The 21,947-nt window shown below is 43.7% G+C and overlaps 1 protein-coding gene across 5 annotated transcripts in view; it reads right to left on the reverse strand.

Moving 5' to 3' along the window:
- Positions 1-21,947, reverse strand: part of cntln (centlein, centrosomal protein) — a 559,253-nt gene that overhangs the window by 274,236 nt on the left and 263,070 nt on the right. For all 5 annotated transcript variants that reach the window (XM_070886555.1, XM_070886564.1, XM_070886537.1 and 2 more), the window contains one exon: positions 8,554-8,647. In XM_070886555.1, coding sequence (XP_070742656.1) covers positions 8,554-8,647 — 94 coding nt within the window. The remainder of the gene's footprint in view (positions 1-8,553; positions 8,648-21,947) is intronic.

Genomic DNA, 21,947 nt, shown 5'->3' on the forward strand with positions numbered 1-21,947 from the left:
AAGGCGGTATTGGACCTAGTCATCGATGTCTGCCCTTGTTGACAGTAGGCTCCCGAGATATGGAAAATGGTCCACATTGTCCAAGGCCTCGTCGTGGATTTTGGTAACCAAGGGGTAGTGCTTTGTGGTAGGAGCAGGTTGGGAGAGTACCTTTGTCTTACGGATGTTTAGTGTAAGGCCCATGCTCTCGTACACTTCGGTGAAGGTGTTGACGATGGCTTGAAGTTCGGCCTGAGTGTGCGCAGACGCAAGCGTCGTCTGCATACTGTAATTCGATGACAGAGGATGGGACGACCTTGAATCTGGCCTTGAGGCGGTGGAGGTTGAACAGATTCCAGTTTGTTCTGTAATTTAACTCCACTCCAGCGGGGAACTTGCTGAGGGTGAGATGGAGAATTGCAGCAAGGAAAATCGAGAAGAGCGTTGGTGCGATGACACAACATTGACTCACCCTGCTCCGAATGTTGATTGGGTCAGTGGTGGATCCATTGGTCAGGATCATGGCTTGCATGTCATCGTAAAGCAGGCGGAGGATGGTGACAAACTTTTGAGAGCAGCCGAATCTGAGGAGGACGTTCCATAATCCCACATGGTTGACAGTGTCAAAGGCCTTTGTGAGGGACAAGGGTCTTGACTGCATTAAAGAATCCTTACGTCATGGTTGTCAGCGAGCTGCTGGATTTCTTGAGCCTTCTCCACCCATCATCTGTTCTTTCGGTCATGGATTTTCTGTTGGACCTCGTCCTTCAGACGTCTGTCGTGCTGCTTTCTTGCTCTCGAGTTGGGTTGCTGTTTCAAGTTCAAGAATGCCTTGCGCTTGCAGCTTATTAGCTCCTGGATTTCCTGGTGGTTCTCGTCGAACCAATCTTGGTTTTGACTGGCCGAGTGACCGAAGTCCCTTCGCAGGTGCTAATTATGGAGGCCTTGAGGGATGACCAGGTGCTGTGGACACTGTCACCTGGAGTCATCAGGTTGGCTTTCTTAGCAGGATCTTTTGAGTGTTCCAGCGTTGATTTTCCTGCGGCATTGTTTCTGTTGTTGTCGCTGTTTTGGGGCTACGTTGATGGTGGTGACAGAGCGAAGATCTCCTTAACCGAGACTGTCTTCGACATGAGTGTCCTCGACTCCATCCCGCAGCATGCCACCCGCCACCATAGAAACATAGAAAATAGGTGCAGGAGTAGGCCATTCAGCCCTTCGAGCTTGCACCACGATTCAATATGATCATGGTTGATCATGCAACTTTAGTACCCCATTCCTGCTTTCTCTCCATACCCCTTGATCTCTTTAGCCGTAAGGGTCACATTTAACTCCCTTTTGAATACATCTAACGAACTGGCCTCAACAACTTTCTGTGGTAGAGAATTCCACAGGTTCACAATTCCCTGAGTGAAGAAGTTTCTCCTCATCTCGGTCCTAAACGGCTTACCCCTGATCCTTAGACTGTGACCTCTGGGTCTGGACTTCCCCAACATCGGGAATATTCTTCTTGCCTCTAACCTGTCCAATCCCGTCAGAATTGTATATGTTTCAATGAGGTCTCCTCTCATTCTTCTAAATTCCAGTGACTATAAGCCCAGTCGATCCAGTCTTTCTTCATATGTCAGTCCTGCCATCCCGGGAATCAGTCTGGTGAACCTTCGCTGCACTCCCTCAATAGCAAGAATGTCCTTCCTCAGATTAGAAGACCAAAACTGTACACAATATTCAAGGTGTAGCCTCACCAATTCCCTGCACAACTGCAGTAAGACCTTTCTATTCCGATACTCAAATCCTGTCGCTATGAAGGCCAACATGCCATTTGCCTTTTTCACCGCCTGCTGCACCTGCATGCCAACTTTCAATGACTGAAGTACCATGACACCCAGGTCTCGTTGCACCTTCCCTTTTCCTAATCTGTCACCATTCAGATAATAGTCTGCCTTCCTGTTTTTGTCACCAAAGTGGATAACCTCACATTTATCCACATTATACTGCATCTGCCATGCATTTGCCCTCTCACCTAACCTGTCCAAGTCACCCTGCAGCCTCTTAGCATCCTCCTCACAGCTCACACTGCCACCCAGCTTAGTGTCATCTGCAAACTTGGAGATATTACATTCAATTCCTTTGTCTAAATCATTAATGTATATTGTAAATAGCTGGGGTCCCAGCACTGAACCTTGCGGTACCCCACTAGTCACTGCCTGCCATTCTGAAAAGGACCTGTTTATTCCTACTCTTTGCTTCCTGTCTGCCAACTAACCAGTTCTCTATCCACGTCAATACATTAACCCCAATACCATGTGCTTTAATTTTGCACACTAATCTCGTGTGTGGTATCTTGTCAAAAGCTTTTTGAAAGTCATCACATCCACTGGTTCTCCCTTGTCCACTGTACTAGTTACATCCTCAAAAAATTCAAGAAGATTTTTCAATCACTATTTCCTTTTCATAAATCCATACCAACTTGGACTGATCCTGTCACTGCTTTCTAAATGCGCTGCTATTACATCTTTAATAATTGATTCCAACATTTTCCCCACTACCGAAGTCAGGCTAACCAGTCTATAATTACCTGTTTTCTCTCTCCCTCCTTTTTTAAAAAGTGGGGTTACATTAGCTACCCTCCAATCCATAGGAACTGATCCAGAGTCTATAGAATGTTGGAAAATGACCACCAATGCATCCACTATTTCTAGGGCCACTTCCTTAAGTACTCTGGGATGCAGACTATCAGGTCCTGGGGATTTATCTGCCTTCAATCCCATCCATTTCCCCAACACAATTTCCTGCCTAATAAGGATTGCCTTCAGTTCCTCCTTCTCGCCAAACCCTTGCTCCCCTAATATTTCCAGAAGTTATTTGTATCTTCCTCAATGAAGACAGAACCAAAGTATTTGTTCAATTGGTCTGCCATTTCTTTGTTCCCCATTATAAATTCACCCGATTCTGACTGCAAGGGACCTAACATTTGTCTTCACTAATCTTTTTCTCTTCACATATCTATAGAAGTTTTTGCAGTCAGTTTTTATGTTCCCTGCAAGCTTACACTCATATTCTATTTTCCCCCTCCTAATTAAACCCTTTGTCCTCCGCTGCTGAATTCTAAATTTCTCAGTCCTCAGATTTGCTGCTTTTTCTGGCCAACTTACATGCCTCTTCCTTGGATTTAACACTATCCCTAATTTCTCTTGTTAGCCACGGTAGAGCCACCTTTCCCATTTTATTTTTTACCTCAGACAGGGATGTACAATTGTTGAAGTTCATCCATGTGATCTTTAAATGTCTGCCATTGCCTATCCACCGTCAACCCTTTAAGTATCATTCCCCAGTCTATCCTAGACAATTCACGTCTCATACCATCGAAGTTACCTTTCTTTAAGTTCAGGACCCTAGTCTCTGAATTAACTGTGTCACTCTCCAACTTAATGAAAAATTCTACCATATTATAGTCACTCTTCCCTAAGGAGCCTCGCAAAACAAGATTGCTAATTAATCCTCTCTCACCCAGTCTCAGATGGCCAGCTCTCCAGTTGGTTTCTCGATATATTGGTCTAGAAAACCATCCCTTATACACTCCAGGAAATCCTCCGCCACAGTATTGCTACCAGTTTGGTTAGCTCAATCTATATGCAGATTAAAGTCACCCATGATAACTGCTGTACCTTTATTGCACACATCCCTCATTTCCTGTTTGATGCCATCCCCAACCTCACTACTGCTGTTTGGTGGTCTGCACACAACTCCCGCAGCTCTATCCATACAGATTCCACATCATCCAAGCTAATGTCCTTCCTTACTATTGCGTTAATCTCTTTAGCCAGCAACGCTACCCCACCTCCTTTTCCTTTCTGTCTATCCTTCCTGAATATTTAATACCCCTGGATATTGAGTTCCCAGCCTTGGTCATCCTGGAGCCATGTCTCCGTAATCCCAATTACATCATATTCGTTAACAGCTATCTGCGCAGTTCAGTCATCCACCTTATGAATGCTCCTCGCATTGAGACACAGAGCCTTCAGCCTTGTTTTTTTTTAAAACACTCTTTGTCCTTTTAGAATTATGTTGTAATGTGGCCCTTTTTGATTTTTGCTTTTGGTTTCTCTGCCCTGCACTTTTCCTTATCTCCTTTCTACCTTTTGCTTCTGCCCCCATTTTACTTCCCTCTGTCTCCCTGGATAGATTCCCAGCCCTCTGCCATATTAGTTTAGACCCTCCCCAACAGCACTAGCAAACACTCCCCATAGGACATCAGTTCCGGTCCTGCCCAGGTGCAGACCGTCCGGTTTGTACTGGTCCCACCTCCCCGAGAATCTGTTCCAATGTCCCAGGAATTTGAACCCCTCCCTCTTGCACCATTGTTCAAGCTACGTATTCATCTTAACTATCCAGCTATTCCAACTCAGTACAACCCCAGCCCGGCATGAGGTAGAAAAGGCGATCCGACAACTGAAGAACAACAAGGCATCAGGAGCAGATTGAATACCCACCGAAGCACTACTGGTACGAATACATAACCTAATTTCTCTTATTTGGAAGGAGGAGAGCATGCCAGAAGCACGCCGTAATCGTGACCATCTTCAAGAAAGGTGACAAGTCCGACTGCGATAACTACAGAGGAGTTTTCCTGCTGTCGGCCCTAGGGAAAGTCATTGCAAGAATCTTCCTCAACTGCCTTCACCCTATGGCTGAAGAGCTCCTCCCAGGATCGCAATGCGGATTCCGCTCACTAAGGGGCACAATGGACATGAACTTCACCGCACGGCAAATACTAGAGAAATGCAGAGAACAGCACCAACCCTTGTACAAGGCCTTCTTTGACCTCATATATCCTAAGCATTGCATGATCAGAGTGCCAAAACAGGTAAGACAGATTAACCAGTGCCTCAATCTTACTGGTACATGGTACTGACAACAATCACTGACTGTATTGTTTTCCAAAAATATACTTAGATCACAGGTCCCAAGAGGTTTGAAAACAGGACACATTAAATTTTAACCTTCATCTGTCTTGGTATTTCATTTGCTTTTGTCTTAATCCACTTCCTCAAAGGGAAATACCCATTATTTATTGGGGCTAAAACTTTATAACCTGCCTTTGCTTTTTATAGATACTGACTGACTTGGGGGCTGATTTGGTCAAGGCCTCCGCCCGCCCAAGTGCCCCCGAAGTACGAGACGGTACTTTCGGCAGGGTTTTCATCGCCAAGGTCCCTCGAAGGTCGGTAGGTGGCAAATAAGGACATACGATGACAATCTGGGCGACAGCCTGCGGGAGCTCCCATTCTCAGCGGCAAAGGTGCTTGCCACCCAAATTCCGCCGAGGACGGAGTCGGGCCCACTGAGGGTTGAACAGCTGAAAATAAAAATCATCAGGAAAAAAAAAAGCTATCGGAAGATCTTCAGGGACCCCATCCAGGTAAGTCACTGTGGAAAAAAAAATGTTCACGAACCTTTTTTTCAGGATCTTCAGACTTACCATCGGGGACAGACCAGCCTCCAGCCAGTTGTCCACCCCCGTTCTGGCGCCGACTCCCATCCGCATGAATATGGAAGCTTGGCGGGCAGGTCAGTTGCGCCACTCGATCGTCCGCTGACGGAGCAGGCGGTTCCCGGCGGCTCTCCCCTCTTGCCCGCTCCAGGCCACATCGAAAGTGGCACTAGGTGGATGTTGCAGAGGAATGTCAGCGGCAGTGGGCGGCAAGTTGATCAATTTCGGCCCCTTGGTGTCTATTTCCAGCATTTTTTGCTTTCTTGCAATACCAGTTTAACCTTTTTATTTTACTAAACTAGATTAAAGACCTGAGATGGACCATTTGGATTTATTTCCCATACTGCCCTCAATGACCTGAATGATGGGTCGCCTTCTGAACCTAAAGGAAGAGGATCAAGAAAGACTTAAACATTCATGAACATGGTTTCTGCTATAGGATAACAAAATGTTGCAAATATGATAGATAGTGCAACGCAGAAAAGAAGATTAATGTTGGAGGAGTAACACCGTGCAAATTTCTTTCATTTAAAGTTGTAAATCTAACTACTAATTACTTTTAGGAAAACAATGTGTCCATGAAGGCGATGGCAAGGTTCACCCTGTCCCAACTGGCAAGACATTAATCAGATGCCTTCTGGATCCAGATGCAGAATCTAACTGACAGCTAAGATTGAAGGTCTCTCCTGCGGAATAGTGAGACCAGATAGCAGTCCTCAATGCTATGAGATTGGCAAATCATTATTTACCAGGATCATTGTTGCTACCTCAGCCCCAATTTTTATGCAATGCCATGGGTATTAAAGAAAGACAGTCCAACCCCCAGGCCGACACGACCTCGGTCTTCAAGCAGAAAGCCCATTCATCCCATAGATCAGCTCCACCAAAAGTGGAGTCACTGCCTGCTCCTCTTCCTCATCTAAATGCTGCCTTTTGGCAATGTCATCCACAGATATGGGGACACCTTCCACCTGACACCAAACTCTATCTGTCCATCTCTTTCTCTTGACCCCCCTCCACTGTCTCTGTGCTTTCTGAAACCGTGTTCAACCATTCAGTCCTAGATAAGCTGCAATTTCCTCCAGCTAATCAAATGGGAAGACCAAATCCATCTTTGGCATCCAACACAATTTCCATACTCTCATCAGTGACTCCATCCCCCTTCACAGTCTCTGTCTCTATCTCTATCTCTGGTTGAACCTCAGTTAGCAAACTCAGCATCTCATTTGATCCCAAGATAATATTCCAACCATGTCGCCTCCATCACAAAGACTGCCTGCTTCTCCCTCCGTAACAATGCCTACTTCTGCTGCTGAAATCCTAAGCCACTCCCTTGTCACCTCCAGATTCCGCCAATCCAATCCTCTTCAGGGCGTTCTGCCATCCTCCACCTTCCATTAACTTCAGCTCATTAAAAATTCTGCTGCCTGGATCCTGACCCACAGCAAGTCCTACTTGCCCATTCCCTGTGTTCTTATCATTCTAACTTTAATATCTCCTTCAGATTTTGCCTCTGAAGTATTTTAAGATACTTTTCTGTGTTGAAAATGTTATGTAAATATCTGTTGTTTATAATGACGATTCCCCCAAAGGATCACGAGATCATAAATCATTAATTGCTTCTCACAGAAATCCAGCCCAGTAGATGTGGTGATGCACGATCCTGACCTTTGCCACACCCTGCAAAACAACAACTTGTATTTATATAGCGCCTTTAACGTAGTGAAGCGTCCCAGGGTGCTTCATCGGAGTATTATGAGATTTTAAAAATATATCTGTCTGAAGTCCCAAATGGTGGTACAAGGTTGCACACCCTTGCACATACGGTCATACTGATTCAACATCTGAAACATCAGTTGTAGGTGGTGCACGCAGCAGAATGATGGTTGCACAGTGGGCACAGTAGGTCCAATCCACTTTATTCATAATTTAGGAGCTGGTTAAAAATGTTCTTCCAGAATCCCGGGGATCTGGTCCATTTGAGGCCTCTGGGAGATCCTGAACAATGGTGTAATCCCTTGTTTAGGGACTCCAAGAGCTAACTCATTCTGAATATTAGCCACCCAGGAACTAAAAACATCAAATGGCCTTACTGTCTGATCTTGAGGTCCTTGGATAATCATCATTCTTATCTAGATCAGATCAACAACTTGCTTATATATAGCACCTTTAACATAGTAAAATATCTTGACGTTTCCAAAAGAATGTAATCAGACAAAAACTGCCACCGAGCCAAAGAACAAGAGGTTGGTTTTAAGGAGCATCTTAAAGGAGAGAGACACAGAGAGACTGAGGGAGGAAATTCAAGAGCTTAAGGCCTAGACAGCTGAAGGCACAACTACCAATGGTGGGCTGAATGAAGTGAGGGACAGGAGGCCACCGTTGGCGGAATGCAGTGTTGGAGGAGGGTTGTCGGGCTGGAGGAGGTTACAGAGATAAGGAGGGGTGAGGCCATGGAGTGAGTTGAATATGAGGATGAGAATTTTAAAATGGAGTCGTTGGTGGACAGGGAGCCAATGTAGGTCAGTGAGCACAGGGATGATGGATGAATGGGACTTGGTGCGAGTTAAGATATGGGCAGCGGAGTTTTGGATAAGTTTATGGAGAGTGGAAGATGGGAAGCCAGCCTGGAGTGCGTTAGACAGTGGTTGAAACTTAAAGGATGAAAAAGATTAAAAAATTAACATATTGAAGATTTCAAAGAACTTTGACAACTAAAGATTGCAACATACTCTCAGTATGAAGAAACAATTGGAGAACTTGAATAGTGGTGAATATTTAACCAGGCTGGAGAAAATAAATGAGTACTCCAGGGTAGAGCTCACCATTATATACTAGGTGTGAATGGCAGCACAGGAAGAATTCCGACATCAAGATGTCACAAAACCATTTCAACTAAGGTCACCCCTTTATGTGATTCTTTCCAGTGAATATAGCCTGGCCCTAAATTAGATGATGGTTACATTCTTTAGAAGAACATATTTTACAGATATACACATTTTAATTTTAAAAAAACTTCTGGACATTTCTAATTTGCAACAGGTGCCAAGCGTCACAATATTATTGAGTTAACTAATTACCTTTTGAATGAAACTCTGGGACAGCAACTTCTGTTTCAGTCTTCATCGTTTTCAGCACTCGACTTTTTTGCTTTTTCTTTTCTTGAGAACATGCCTGAACAAATGCAAGCAACAATGAGCTCCGAATTGAAATGCACCAACACAGTAAATAAGGTGAACTCTACAATCTTTCCAAGTTGCCAGCCATTGGGTAATCTCTCCTGAAGAACGTCTTCCATTCTAAGCAACACCATGGGGGCGAAATTGATCAATTTACCACCCACTGCCACTGACTGCCGACATTCCTCTGCAAGATCTGCCCAGTTCCCCTTTTGATGTGGCCTGGAGTTGGTGGGAGGGGAGAGCCGCCGGGAACTGCCCGCTGGTGTCAGCGGATGGCCGAGTGGCGCAAGTGACCTCCCGCCTGCCGAGCTCCCATATTGATGCAAGCAGGAGCCTGGCTGGAGGCTGGTCTGTCCCCGACGGTAAGTCTGAAGATCCTGAAATAAAGGTTAGTGAACATTTTTTTATTTCCACAGCGACTTACCTGGATGGAGTCCCCTGAAGGTCTTCCGATAGTTTTTACATTTTTTCCTGATGATTTTTATTTTCAGCTGTTCGACCCTCCATGGGCCCGACTCCATCCTCAACGGCACTTGGGCGACAAGTGCCTCTGCTGCCGAGAATGAGACCTCCCGCCCGATGCCGCCCAGAATGGAGGAACCTCGGCGATGAAAACCCCACCGAAAGTACTGTCCGGTACCACTTGGGCGGTCGGAGGTCTTGATTAAATTCGGCCCCCACAGATCTATTTTTGGCCTCTAGACTGAGACTGCTTGAAATTTGCCCTGATCCAATTGTTTAGTCTTTGCAGATAAGTCCAGCTGATATTATCTGATCATTGTGTTCTACACCAATTGCTTTACAACTAAGTGAATTGCTCGGCCACAGCAGTTAACATTAAGAGTGAGCCACATATTTAGGGATTGAAATCATGCATAGGCCAGACCTGATAATAAATCAGGTAATTTATGTGCTGAGTTCAATTTCATATCTTGCCATTGTGGGATTTGAACTCACGACATCTGGGTTGTTGGACCAATACCTTAATCATTACATTACCATACTATGACATACTTCTCTACCAAGAGCTGTCATGTGCTAGGACAGAAAAAAGCCCTTCGTTTGGGCAATTTTAAGGGTTTCCACAACAGGAAACTCCTTCTACAAATTCCAGATCCAAACTGACAATCTTAATCAACCAGTATAACCAGATCACACCGCGCGACTGGGCATTTCTAATTTGCAATACGCTCCAATAAGTTAAATACTGCTTCAACTAAATTCCCATATATATGGAAACCTATTTTGCAGTTGTTTTATTTTCAATGGCAGTCTTGAGCTAAGTTTGATTTTGATATTGGGGACTTCATAAGCACTTAAGTGGAACTTTGCGATTTAATTAATAATCTCCAGGAGACTAGTCAAAGTAACAATACATGTACACTAGTTAATCTCTTGTGGCATTTCACATGGGGAGTTGAGATCAAGTGCAAGTTTTAAGTGAAGCCAGGTTAGAGGGTCAGTAAATATTGGGCCAGGATATGCAAATATTATTCCATACCCATTTTTAAGTCAAACATTCTGTCAAGGAGCCTGTCTCTTGGTTGCTCCCAAGGAATTTACCCAGATGAACCAGTTATCAAAGGGTAGGTGTGTAGCTTTTTGAGACTCAGATACACAGCTCTGAAACAGTTAGTTTGAAGCAATGAATTGGCAGCATTTACCAGCCACTCAAGCACACACCAGCTTTTGATGTCATTTTCTCTTGGCTACCTGAAAGTAGGTATCTTTGATAGTGATGTACATCTCTGGAGCACTCTGCTTGAATAATAGTGGCAGAGAAAATAACTGGATTTCTTTTTCCATTTTAAAATTGTGTTCAAGTTTCTAAGGTCATAAATGGGTCAAATTCCCCTGTGCCCCAGGGGAGCTCAAAACAGCAGCAATATAAGCTGTTCCTTTTGGTTGTGTCATCACCTTGATAGCTAAAGAGAATAATAAACCTATTTGGTTTAAACAATGCATCGCTTGGGGGGAGAGTTTTCTCATCCCCCAAATGATAGATGACACTATGCCCTTGAACCTGGCGAGCAATCCCTCAAAATCCAGAATACACCTCTGGTCAAAGCTCTGTCTGACTCTGGCATCAGTGGCAATGTTCACCCATTGACTTTCACATATGACATGGTTACAAATTACAAATTTGGATCCTATCTCAGATAATCTCTCAGATAAAGCAGTGCTGTAAGTGGTCTGATTGTCTTATTTTTAGGGTTGTCCCCATACTGCTCAATATCTAACTATATGATAGAGTAACTCAGGCATGTAATAATCGGACTCTCTTGTCATCTGAGCCAGCAATTATGCTTTTAACATCTGCTTCGCCAATTTTTTTCCCAAGGTGGACCATGAAAACACTTGGCAAGATAAAACCAGGCACAATGGATAAAGCAGTATTATTTCTCAAACAGCAAGTGAACAACAGAACAAAGTTATTATTGGACTCACTTAATTCAATCAGTTCAACTTATCTTCACATATTAGAAAATAATGAACACTATGGCCCTGATATTGGTGGCCCATTGCCGCCGAGTTTTGCCTCCGCTCTCCCTTCTGTGCCAGTTTCCACTTGGGCTGGAGCAGGCGGGAGGGGAGGACCACTGGGAACTGCCCGCTGACGGCCAAGTAGCGTAAATGATCACCCGCCCACCGAGCTGCCAGATTAGTGCGGGCGGGAGTCAATGCCAGCAGGGGGAAGGACCACTGTGTGGAGGCTAGTCTAACCCCGATGATAAGAACGAAGACCTGCAATAAAAGGTTAGTGAACATCTTTTTTTTTTTTAATTTATAACGACTTACCTGGATAGGGTCCCCTGAAGGGGTCCAAGTCTGCGTCATTTTAGTTCTACACAGCACCCATAATGCGACTCAATGTCACAGACAGGCTTGCACTACTTTAGGCAGATGCACCAATTTTAGCAAAGATGTCCCACACACTCTCACAATACAGATGAATGTACTTCATTCACATGTGTATTTACTGACCAAACATCTACCGCCATTAAGTAACCAAAGAAGTAAATCACTCGCATCAAAAAATACTTGGATGCTTTGCTTTTCGATTTACCATTTTACCAACAAACACAAACAGATTAAAGTTCACATGTATATGGCCCTGCAAATATGAATATTGAGAACACATGCCCAATGACATTGTCTATTGCTCATTTTTATTTATCAGAAATGCAATTAGGCACATCTGGATTCTCAATTAGCCACATGTGGCTAATGGCTAATATATTAGACAACACTGTCCTCAAGCTAGATCCAGCACCGTCTCTTCCCGTATTCAACTAAAAACATAAGTGATCTGGAAACAAATCCTCAACACAGTGTAGAAAGCTCTCCTCTTTTGTGCTATTTACATTATTTTACCACAGTCTAACTTTGGATAATTATAATCACCTATTATTACATCCCTGTTGTTCCTGCAATTTTCTCGAGTTTGCCTACCAATCCTCCATCTCTCTTCCATTGTTCGGCAGCCTATTATATATTCCCAATAAAGTAAAAGTTCCCTTCTTATTCCACAACAGATTCAGTTCTTCCGTTATCCTGTATAAGCCTTATGTAATGGAAACTATGATTAACAGTCACTCCTCCCGCTTCTGTTTCTGATTCCGGCTTTCCTCAATATTTTGTAACCAGGAATGTTCAATTCCCAGTCCGAACTTCACCTGAGCCACGTCTCTAAAGATGTCATTATATAATGAACTACATAGCAATTTGTGTTTCAAGCCCACTAGCCTTAGTCACAGTACTTTGTGCATGTACGTAGATATAAATTAACTTAAAGTTTGATTTGCAATCTTTCTTCTTTTAACCCAGTTTATGTAAAAGATCCCACAGCGTTATTCAAAAAAGAGGAGAGTTCTTCCAGTGTCCTTGCCAACATTTATCCCTCAACAATCACCACCAAAACAGATTATCTTGTCATTTATCTGATTAGTGTTTGTGGAACCTTGCTTTGTGCAAATTGGCTGCCGTGATTCCCTACATTACAACAATCACTGCACTTCAAAAGGACTTAACTGGCTGTGAGGTATTTTGGGATGTCCTGAGGTTCAACCTCCATCTCAACTCACCTTGCCCGCTCTCCTCACTGAATTCACTGAGAAAGCTGAGCGACAGTTTTTCCAAACAAGTTCTCATCAACTGTTGCACACGCAATATCTAGCAAATTTAGATAATATAAATAGCTGGAAAAATAATTATTTTGTGCATTCTAAAAGAGCCTTCTGTAAAGAATCCCATCAGGTTATACAGGTTTCAGGTGAGCTTGGAATGTCTGAAAGCAATCTGGGAGTACTTGGAAGAGTCCGAAGTGTGTCAGTATTCTTGTCCTGGATATACTCAGTTACTATGGAGCAGCAATCATTAAAACAAATAACATTTTGAACCAGATAATTACAAAGATGCCATAGAAAACTGTACAGAGCTTTGGGCAGACCACACTGAGTAAAGAACAAAAAATTGCATTTATATGACACCTTTCATGACCTCAAGACGTCTTAAAACACTTTACAGCCACTTAAGTACTTTTGAAGTGTAGTCACTTTGCGCACAGCAAGGTCGCACAAACAGTAATCTGATAATGAACAGATAATCTATTTCGGTGATAATGGTTGAGGGATGAATATTAGTCAGGATACCAGGGAGAGCTCCCCTGCTCTTCTTCGAAATAGAGTCGTTGGATCTTTTACATCCACCTGAGAGGCAGAAAGGCTTAGGCACTGACGTGATTAATCTTGGTCAGTTGTCCAACCAGTATAGAGGTGCAGATGTGATTCCTACAAATTAGCACAACTAACTAGAAAATCACTGGCATATTCATCCTTTTAGATGAATTTTAGGTTGTAACCCATGGTCTCAATAGTAATACTTTATACAATGTGGCCCCCCGACCTGCGAGAGAACACCTCCGCAGGTCAGGCTATAAAAGAGCTGGAGCAGCATACCACTACAACTTCCAGCATGAGCTGCTCCAAGTGTGCAACAATTTCGAGGTGGGCAACTGGGTGACGTCATCAAAACCTCGGTCGCTGTTTGGAGCGTGGGCAGGAACATCGGCAGGGCCCAGGTACAACGGAGGAGCGGGAAGGTCGGGGCGGATAAGCGACGAGCGATCGTGGTGGAGGTGCAGCGAGTGATTGAGGCGGAGGAGCGATGATAAATCATGGTTGAGATTCAGCAAGTGATCGTGGCAGATGTTCGCCGAATGTTTGATGCAGCGATTCGGTGAGAGATCGTAGCGGAGGTGCGGCGCATGTTTTTGTGGCGGAGAACCGGTGAGAGATCGTGGTGGAGGTGTGGCGAATGAGGGTACGGGGCCCAGAAGAGCCAAAGGCTCAAGGGCAGCACAGGTGATATGCGATATGTGCGTGCACTCAGTCCGTGCAGCAAAGCAGATCTCCAGTCGTCCTGGTTAACCCTTGCCATTGGATAAAGGTCTAGCTATGTCAAGCCCGTGTGGTGGCTGATGTGCAACGGTCACCACACGTTTAAAAAAAATCCACGCACAGGCATCTTCCACCTCTTCAATTGGAGTTCAGGACTGGAATATTGGGTCCTTCATTGAAACATCTGTGAACTCATGTGGAAGCAAGTCATCCGCGTTCGAGGGACCACCTATGATGATGATGATGATTATTATTATTTTATCAAATGTGTTCTGCAGGTACCAATTTTCATTATTTTATAACAGAAGTGGCAACGAACATAGGTTTATTGATGAGGACAGTGAATTGCCATTTACAATATGGTCAAAACAGGCAGAGAATATTCAACTAGATGCACAAAAATTCACATGGTATTTCATAATATTCAGATTGCTCGCGGTAATGCCCATTTTATAAAATGGAAAGTTGTGGTTTTGAAAATGGGCGATAATCCGGCGATCTCAAAACCCATATTTACCGCCAACGCTGGAAATAACGTCCATTTTTGGACTATCTGCACAAAAGTGGAAAGTCTAGCCCTATATCCTTTTAATAATATGGTGACCAGAACTGTTCATAGTACTCCAATTGTGGTCTAACCAAGGTTCTATACAACTTAACATAACTTCTCTGCGTTGCGATTCTATCCCTCTAGAAATGAATCCAGTGCTGTTTGCTTTGTTTTTTAATAACCTTATTAACCGACATCGCTACTTTTAGTGATTTGTGTATCTGTACCCCCAGATCCCTCTATCTCCACCCCATTTAGACACTTATTTTCAAAGGAGTATGTGCCCTCCTTGTTGTTCCTACCAAAATGTACCACCTCACACTTATCTATATTGAAGTTCATTTGCCAATTACATGCCCATTCTGCAAGTTTATTAATGTCTTCCTGTATTTTGTCTCAGTTCTCTGTATTACAGGTACCTGCAATCCCAATTTGGTGTCATCCGCAAATTTTGAAATTGTACTTTCGATTCTAGAGTCCAAATCATTTAGGTGAATGATGAACCACAGTGGTCTCAGTGTCGATCCTTGTAGAACGCCACTGCCTACCTTTTGCCAGTTTCAGTAACTACCTTTAACCCCTATTCTCTGTTTTCTGATTTGTAGGCAGTTTGCTATCCAATCCGCAACTTGCCCCCTGACTCCACGGGGGGGAAATTGCCCCCTTCTTTATGGCCCAATACCGCTTCTAGCAGGGCAGTAATGCCTTTCTGCTCGGGGGCAGGGCCGACTCATCCAGAATTGCCCCCGGAGATAGCAGGAACAGGTTTCCACTGTGCCCCGTGTTTCCACCCCACCCAGCAGAGACCCCTTTTCCGCCCCGCGTGGGAAAGTGCCCCGCGGGAGTGCGGCTGCTGGCGCCCCCAACAGCTTTGCGCGGGGGAGAGCTGCCAGTGGCTGGGCGGTGCAACCGCCCTGAAAGAGAAGGGCGTATCGCCACGGCCGACATTTTGGTTTAATTATCGGCCGACTCCTCAGTGGGCCTGACAATGGAGGTCGCTGGTTCAGCCGGGCCGCCAACAGGCAGTCCGGCACCCACTCTTGGCTACTGGGCCGCTGGCCGGGCCAAACCCCTCCCTGGTGGCCCAGTGGTCTCCACATTGGCCTTGCAGCATCACTCCCCTTTAAGTGAAGGGGAGGGACATTGCGACGCACCCCTACACCACCTCAAACAGCACCCCAGAGTGGTAGGAGGTGGTGTCAGAGTTTAAAAAGTCACATTTTCTGGCTCTTCCCTCTGACTCCCGCCAGGAAGTAAATTTCCTGATAATTTGAATTGCCCTCCCTAATTTCCCACTGAGGGCAATTTCAGCCCCCACATGTTCTGACCTTAGTCATGCAGTATCTTAGTCTATTATACAGCATCTTAACAAAGGCCTATTAGAATTCTAAATATATTATGTCTACTACATCGCCCTAGTTTATCCTTTCTGTTACTCTTCAAAGAATTCAATAAGATTGGTAAAGCATGCGTTCCCTTTTGGAATCCTTGTTGACTACTCTGCATTATATTTTTAGTTTCCAGATGTTTTACTATTACATCTTTTGAGTAAAGATTCCATTACCTTTCCTACCATTGACGTTAAGCTAATTGGCTTACAGTTCCCTGGACTTTTCTATCTCCCTTTTAAAATATAAGAATCTCATTAGCTGCCCGCCAGTACTCTGGCACTATTCCCTTTTCTAATGAATGTTTATATATATGTAATAGTGCCTCTGCTATCTCTTCCCTAACTTCTTTTAATATGCATGGTTGCAACCCAGCCGTACCAGCAGTTTTATCCTCTCCAAGTTTGATTAGTTTATCAAATACCTCCCCCGTTCCTAACTTAAATGTCTTTATATCTTGTTTTATCTCATCTTCTCATGTCATGTCCACTGTGTTAAGTCTCCTGGCGAATACTGAGGCGAAGTAATTATTTAATATTTCTGCTATTTTGCTATCATTACCGTGAGTTTATTATGTGTCCTTCAGGGGCCCTTTAATGGGCCCAAGTTTCCACACGATAAAAAACGGGCGCCCCTCCGAGCTGGGCGCCCGTTTTTCGCGCCTAAAACGGCGCCGGGAAAAAAACGCACGATTCTGGAGCGCTTTGCAGCTCCTTGTCTGTTTAGCACGGCGCCCAGGGGGGCAGAGCCTACACTCGCGCCGATTTTGTAAGTGGGAGGGGGCGGGTACCATATAAATTAGTTTTTTTCCTGCTGGCAACGCTGCGCGTGCGCGTTGGAGCGTTCGTGCACGCGCAGTGTGAAGGAAACATTGGCACTCGGCCATTTTTGTAGTTCTTTGTAGCTGTTTAATTTTTGAACATTTTTTAATAAAAGCACATTGCCATCAGCACATCAGCACTGAGGCTTCTTGCAGCCTTCTCACTGTCTTCTTCCCCGCCCCCCCGCGGGAACGAACGGGCGCCTCCTTCCCCCCCCCCCCCCGCGGGAACGAACGGGTGCCTCCTCCCCCACCCCCGCGGGAACGAACGGGTGCCTCAACTTGTGAGGCTGACTGCAGCATTCTCCGTGGCTGAAGCACTTTCACACAGGTAGGAAGATGGTTTATTTAATCTTTTCTTTGCTTATAAATGTTTATTCAGGTTGGATTTATTTGGATAATATTTGTAGAAGTATAAATAAGGATTTATTATAGAATTTAATGACTTCCCTTCCCCCCCCCACCTCGTTCTGGACGCCTAATTTGTAACCTGCGCCTGATTTTTTTAATGTGTAGACAAGGTTTTTTCAGTTCTACAAAAATCTTCACTTGCTCCATTCTAAGTTAGTTTGGAGTACGTTTTCACTGTGGAAACTTTGAAATCAGGCGTCAGTGGCCGGACACGCCCCCTTTTGAAGAAAAAATTCTGTTCCAAAGTGGAACTGTTCTACCTGACTAGAACTGCAGAAAAAAAAATTGGAGAATTGCGATTTCTAAGATAGTCCGTTCTCCACCAGTTGCTCCTAAAAATCAGGTGCAAATCATGTGGAAACTTGGGCCCTATGTGTCTGTAGAACACTTAACTATTTCTTTTTATATTCCTTGACAATTTTATTTCTCCGTTTCTCTTTGTCTTCCTAATTGTTTTTTTTAAAAACTTCTTTTCTAACCTTTTCGTGTTCCCTTTTGTCATCATGGAGCTGCGGAATACCAAAGGGCAGAAAACGCTAGTGGAAGTTGTATACAGACCACCAAATAGTAGTAATGAGGTTGGGGACAGCATCGAACACAATTTCCCATCCAATAAGGATTTCCTTCAGTTCCTCCTCCTCACTAGACCCTCGGTCCCCTAGTATTTCCGGAAGGTTATTTGTGTCTTCCTTCGTGAAGACAGAACTAAAGTATATGTTCAACTGGTCTGCCATTTCTTTGTTCCCCATTATAAATTCACCTGAATCTGACTGCAAGGGACCTATGTTTGTCTTCACTAATCTTTTTCTATTCACATATGTTGTGATCGCTATTGCCTAGATGTTCTCCTATGCTTACTTCGCTTATGTTCTTTTCCATTTCAACTGAGCTCCCTCTCTTGTTGGGCTTTTTATATACTTGGTAAGAAAAGAGTCCTGCACACATTGTAAAAACTCAATTCTCTGTACCCCTGTTGCTATCTCTTCTTGTCAGTTTATTTGGGGGATGTTAAAATCTCCCATGATTACTCTTCTATGTCCTTTTCTCATTTCACATATTAGCGTACACATTTTTTCCTCCACCTCCTTTCCACTGTTAAGTGTTCTGTAGCATATCCTGTTAGCTCTGGATCAAAATAACAAAACAATTACTGGAAATGCCAGAAAGATGGATAAATAATGAAGCGCTTATAAAGTGCAAGAAAATTAGACTGTTGTATTGTGGTTCAGTAAATCTCCCATTTTTTGGCCAACATGTTCATGACACATACGGTATGAAAAACAAAATAACTTCATAAATGAAAGTTAAATAGCCCAAATTACTGAATTACCATACTCTTGAAAGCAACGAATAATGTATTTCAAATTAACTGGAGCATTCAGCATCACTGTGCCAAAACTAGTCATACTGTTCATTAATTGCCAACTGCACAACTACTGTACCATTGTAATGGTAGCCATCTACCATTTATCATAACCAGAATTACTAATGTTCAACATAAATATTGATCCACTATATTATTGTCTTCACTAAGATATCCGATGAGAAAGGTTCAGAATATTAAACATTACACAGACTTTAATGGGGGCAGAAGCAAAAGATAGAAAGAAGAAAAGTAAAAGCGGAGGGCAGAGAAACCCAAGGCAACAATCAAAAAGGGCCACATTACAGCAAAATTCTAAAGGGACAAAGTGTGTTAAAAAGACAAGCCTGAAGACTCTTGGCCTCAATGCGAGGAGTATTCGTAATAAGGTGGACAAATTAACTGCGCAGGCGGCTAGTAACGAATATGATATAATTGGGATTACGGAGACATGGCTCCAGGGTGACCAAGGCTGGGAACTCAACATCCAGGGGTATTCAACATTAAGAAAGAATAGACAGAAAGGAATTGGAGGTGGGAGAGCGTGGCTGGTTAAAGAGGAAATTAACGCAATAGTAAGGAAGCACATTAGCTTGAATGATGTGGAATCTATATGGGTAGAGCTGCAGAATACCAAAGGGCAGAAAACGCGAGTGGGAGTTGTATACAGACCACCAAACAGTAGTAGTGAGGTTGGGGACAGCATCAAACAAGAAATTAGGGATGCGTGCAATAAGGGTACTGCAGTTATCATGCGCAACTTTAATCTACATATAGATTGGGCTAACCAAACTGGTAGCAATACAGTGGAGGAGGATTTCCTGGAGTGTATTAGGGAAGGTTTTCTAGACCAATATGTCGAGGAATCAACTAGAGGGCTGGCCATCCTAGACTGGGTGATGTGTAATGAGAAAGGACTAATTAGCAACATTGTTGTGCGAGGCTCCTTGGGGAAGAGTGACCATAATATGGTAAAATTCTTTATTAAGATGGAGAGTGACATAGTTAATTCAGAGACTAGGGTCTTGAATTTAAAGAAAGATAACGTCGATGGTATGAGACGTGAATTGGCTAGAATAGACTGGCAAATAATACTTAAAGGGTTGACGGTGGATAGGCAATGGCAAACATTTGAAGATCACATGGATGAACTTCAACAATTGTACATCCCTGTCTGGAGTAAAAATAAAATGGGGAAGGTGGCTAACAAGGGAAATTAAGGATAGTGTTAAATCCAAGGAAGAGGCATATAAATTGGCCAGAAATAGCAGCAAACCTGAGGACTGGGAGAAATTTAAAATTCAGTAGAGGAGGACAAAGGGTTTAATTAGTAGGGGGAAAATAGAGTATGAGAAGAAGCTTGCAGGGAACATAAAAACTGACTGCAAAAGCTTCTATTGATATGTGAAGAGAAAAAGATTAGTGAAGACAAATGTAGGTCCCTAGCAGTCAGAATCAGGTGAATTTATAATGGGGAACAAAGAAATGGCAGACCAATTGAACAAATACTTTGGTTCTGTCTTCACGAAGGAAGACACAAATAACCTTCCGGAAATACTAGGGGATCGAGGGTCCAGCAAGAAGGAGGAACTGAAAGAAATCCTTATTAGTCAGGAAATTGTGTTAGGGAAATTGATGGGATTGAAGGCCGATAAATCCCCAGGGCCCGATAGTCTGCATCCCAGCGTATTTAAGGAAGTGGCCCTAGAAATAGTGGATGCATTGGTGATCATTTTCCAACAGTCTATCGACTCTGGATCAGCTCCTATAGACTGGAGGGTAGCTAATGTAACACCACTTTTTAAAAAAGGAGGGAGAGGGAAAACGGGTAATTAAAAACGGTTAGCCTGACATCAGAAGTGGGGAAAATATTGGAATCAATTATTAAAGATGAAATAGCAGCGCATTTGGAAAGCAGTGACAGGATCAGTCCAAGTCAGCATAGATTTATGAAAGGGAAATCATGCTTGACAAATCTTCTGGAATTTTTTGAGGATGTAACTAGTAGAGTGGACAAGGGAGAACCAGTGGATGTGGTGTATTTGGACTTTCAAAAGGCTTTTTGACAAGGTCCCACACAAGAGATTAGTGTGCAAAAATTAAAGCACATGGTATTGGGGGTAGTGTATTGACGTGGATCGAGAACTGGTTGGCAGACAGGAAGCAGAGAGCAGGGATAAACGGGTCATTCTCAGAATGGCAGGCAGTGATGAGTGGGGTGTCGTAGGGCTCAGTGCTGGGACCCCAGCTATTTACACTATACATCAATGATTTAGATGAAGGAATTGAGTGTAATATCTCCAAGTTTGCAGATGACACTAAGCTGGGTGGCGGTGTGAGCTGTGAGGAGGATGCTAAGAGGCTGCAGGGTGACTTGGACAGGTTAGGTGAGTGGGCAAATGCATGGCAGATGCAGTATAATGTGGATAAATGTGGATAAATGTGAGGTTATCACTTTGGTGGCAAAAACATGAAAGCAGATTATTATCTGAATGGCAGATTAGGAAAAGGGGAGGTGCAACGAGACTTGGGTGTCATGGTACATCAGTCATTGAAAGTTGGCATGCAGGTACAGCAGGCGGTGAAGGCGGCAAATGGCATATTGGCCTTCATAGCTAAGGGATTTGAGTATAGGAGCAGGGAGGTCTTAATGCAGTTGTACAGGGCCCTGGTGAGGCCTCACCTGGAATATTGTGTTCAGTTTTGGTCTCCTAATCTGAGGAAGGACGTTCTTGCTATTGAGGGAATGCAGCGAAGGTTCACCAGACTGATTCCCGGGATGGCAGGACTGAAATATGAGGAGAGACTGGATCAACTGGGCCTGTATTCACTGGAGTTTAGAAGAATGAGAGGGGATCTCATAGAAATATATAAAATTCTGACGGGACTGAACAGGTTAGATGCAAGAAGAATCTTCCCGGTGTTGGGGAAGTCCAGAACCAGGGGTCACAGTCTAAGGATAAGGGGTAAGCCATTTAGGATCGTGATGAGGAGAGAGTTGTTAAGCTGTGGAATTCTCTACCGCAGAAAGTTGTTGATGCCAGTTCGTTAGATATATTCAAGAGGGAGTTAGATATGGCCCTTACGGCAAAAGGGATCAAGGAGTATGGAGAGAAAGCAGGAAAGGGATACTGAGGTGAATGCTCAGCCATGATCTTATTGAATGGTGGTGCAGGCTCGAAGGGCCAAATGGCCTGCTCCTGCACCCATGTTTCTATGTAAGCTAATTCTCCAATTTGCACTCTTAGATATATGGCCATAGTCTATTATATCAAAACAATTTCACATTGTATAACATCAGTAATATTCTGGTTTCAACAGATTTTTTTGAGCTATAAAAATGTCAACCTTCTACACTATT

This window comes from Pristiophorus japonicus, chromosome 1 (assembly GCF_044704955.1).
Source record: "Pristiophorus japonicus isolate sPriJap1 chromosome 1, sPriJap1.hap1, whole genome shotgun sequence".
Taxonomy (NCBI): Eukaryota; Metazoa; Chordata; class Chondrichthyes; family Pristiophoridae; genus Pristiophorus; species Pristiophorus japonicus.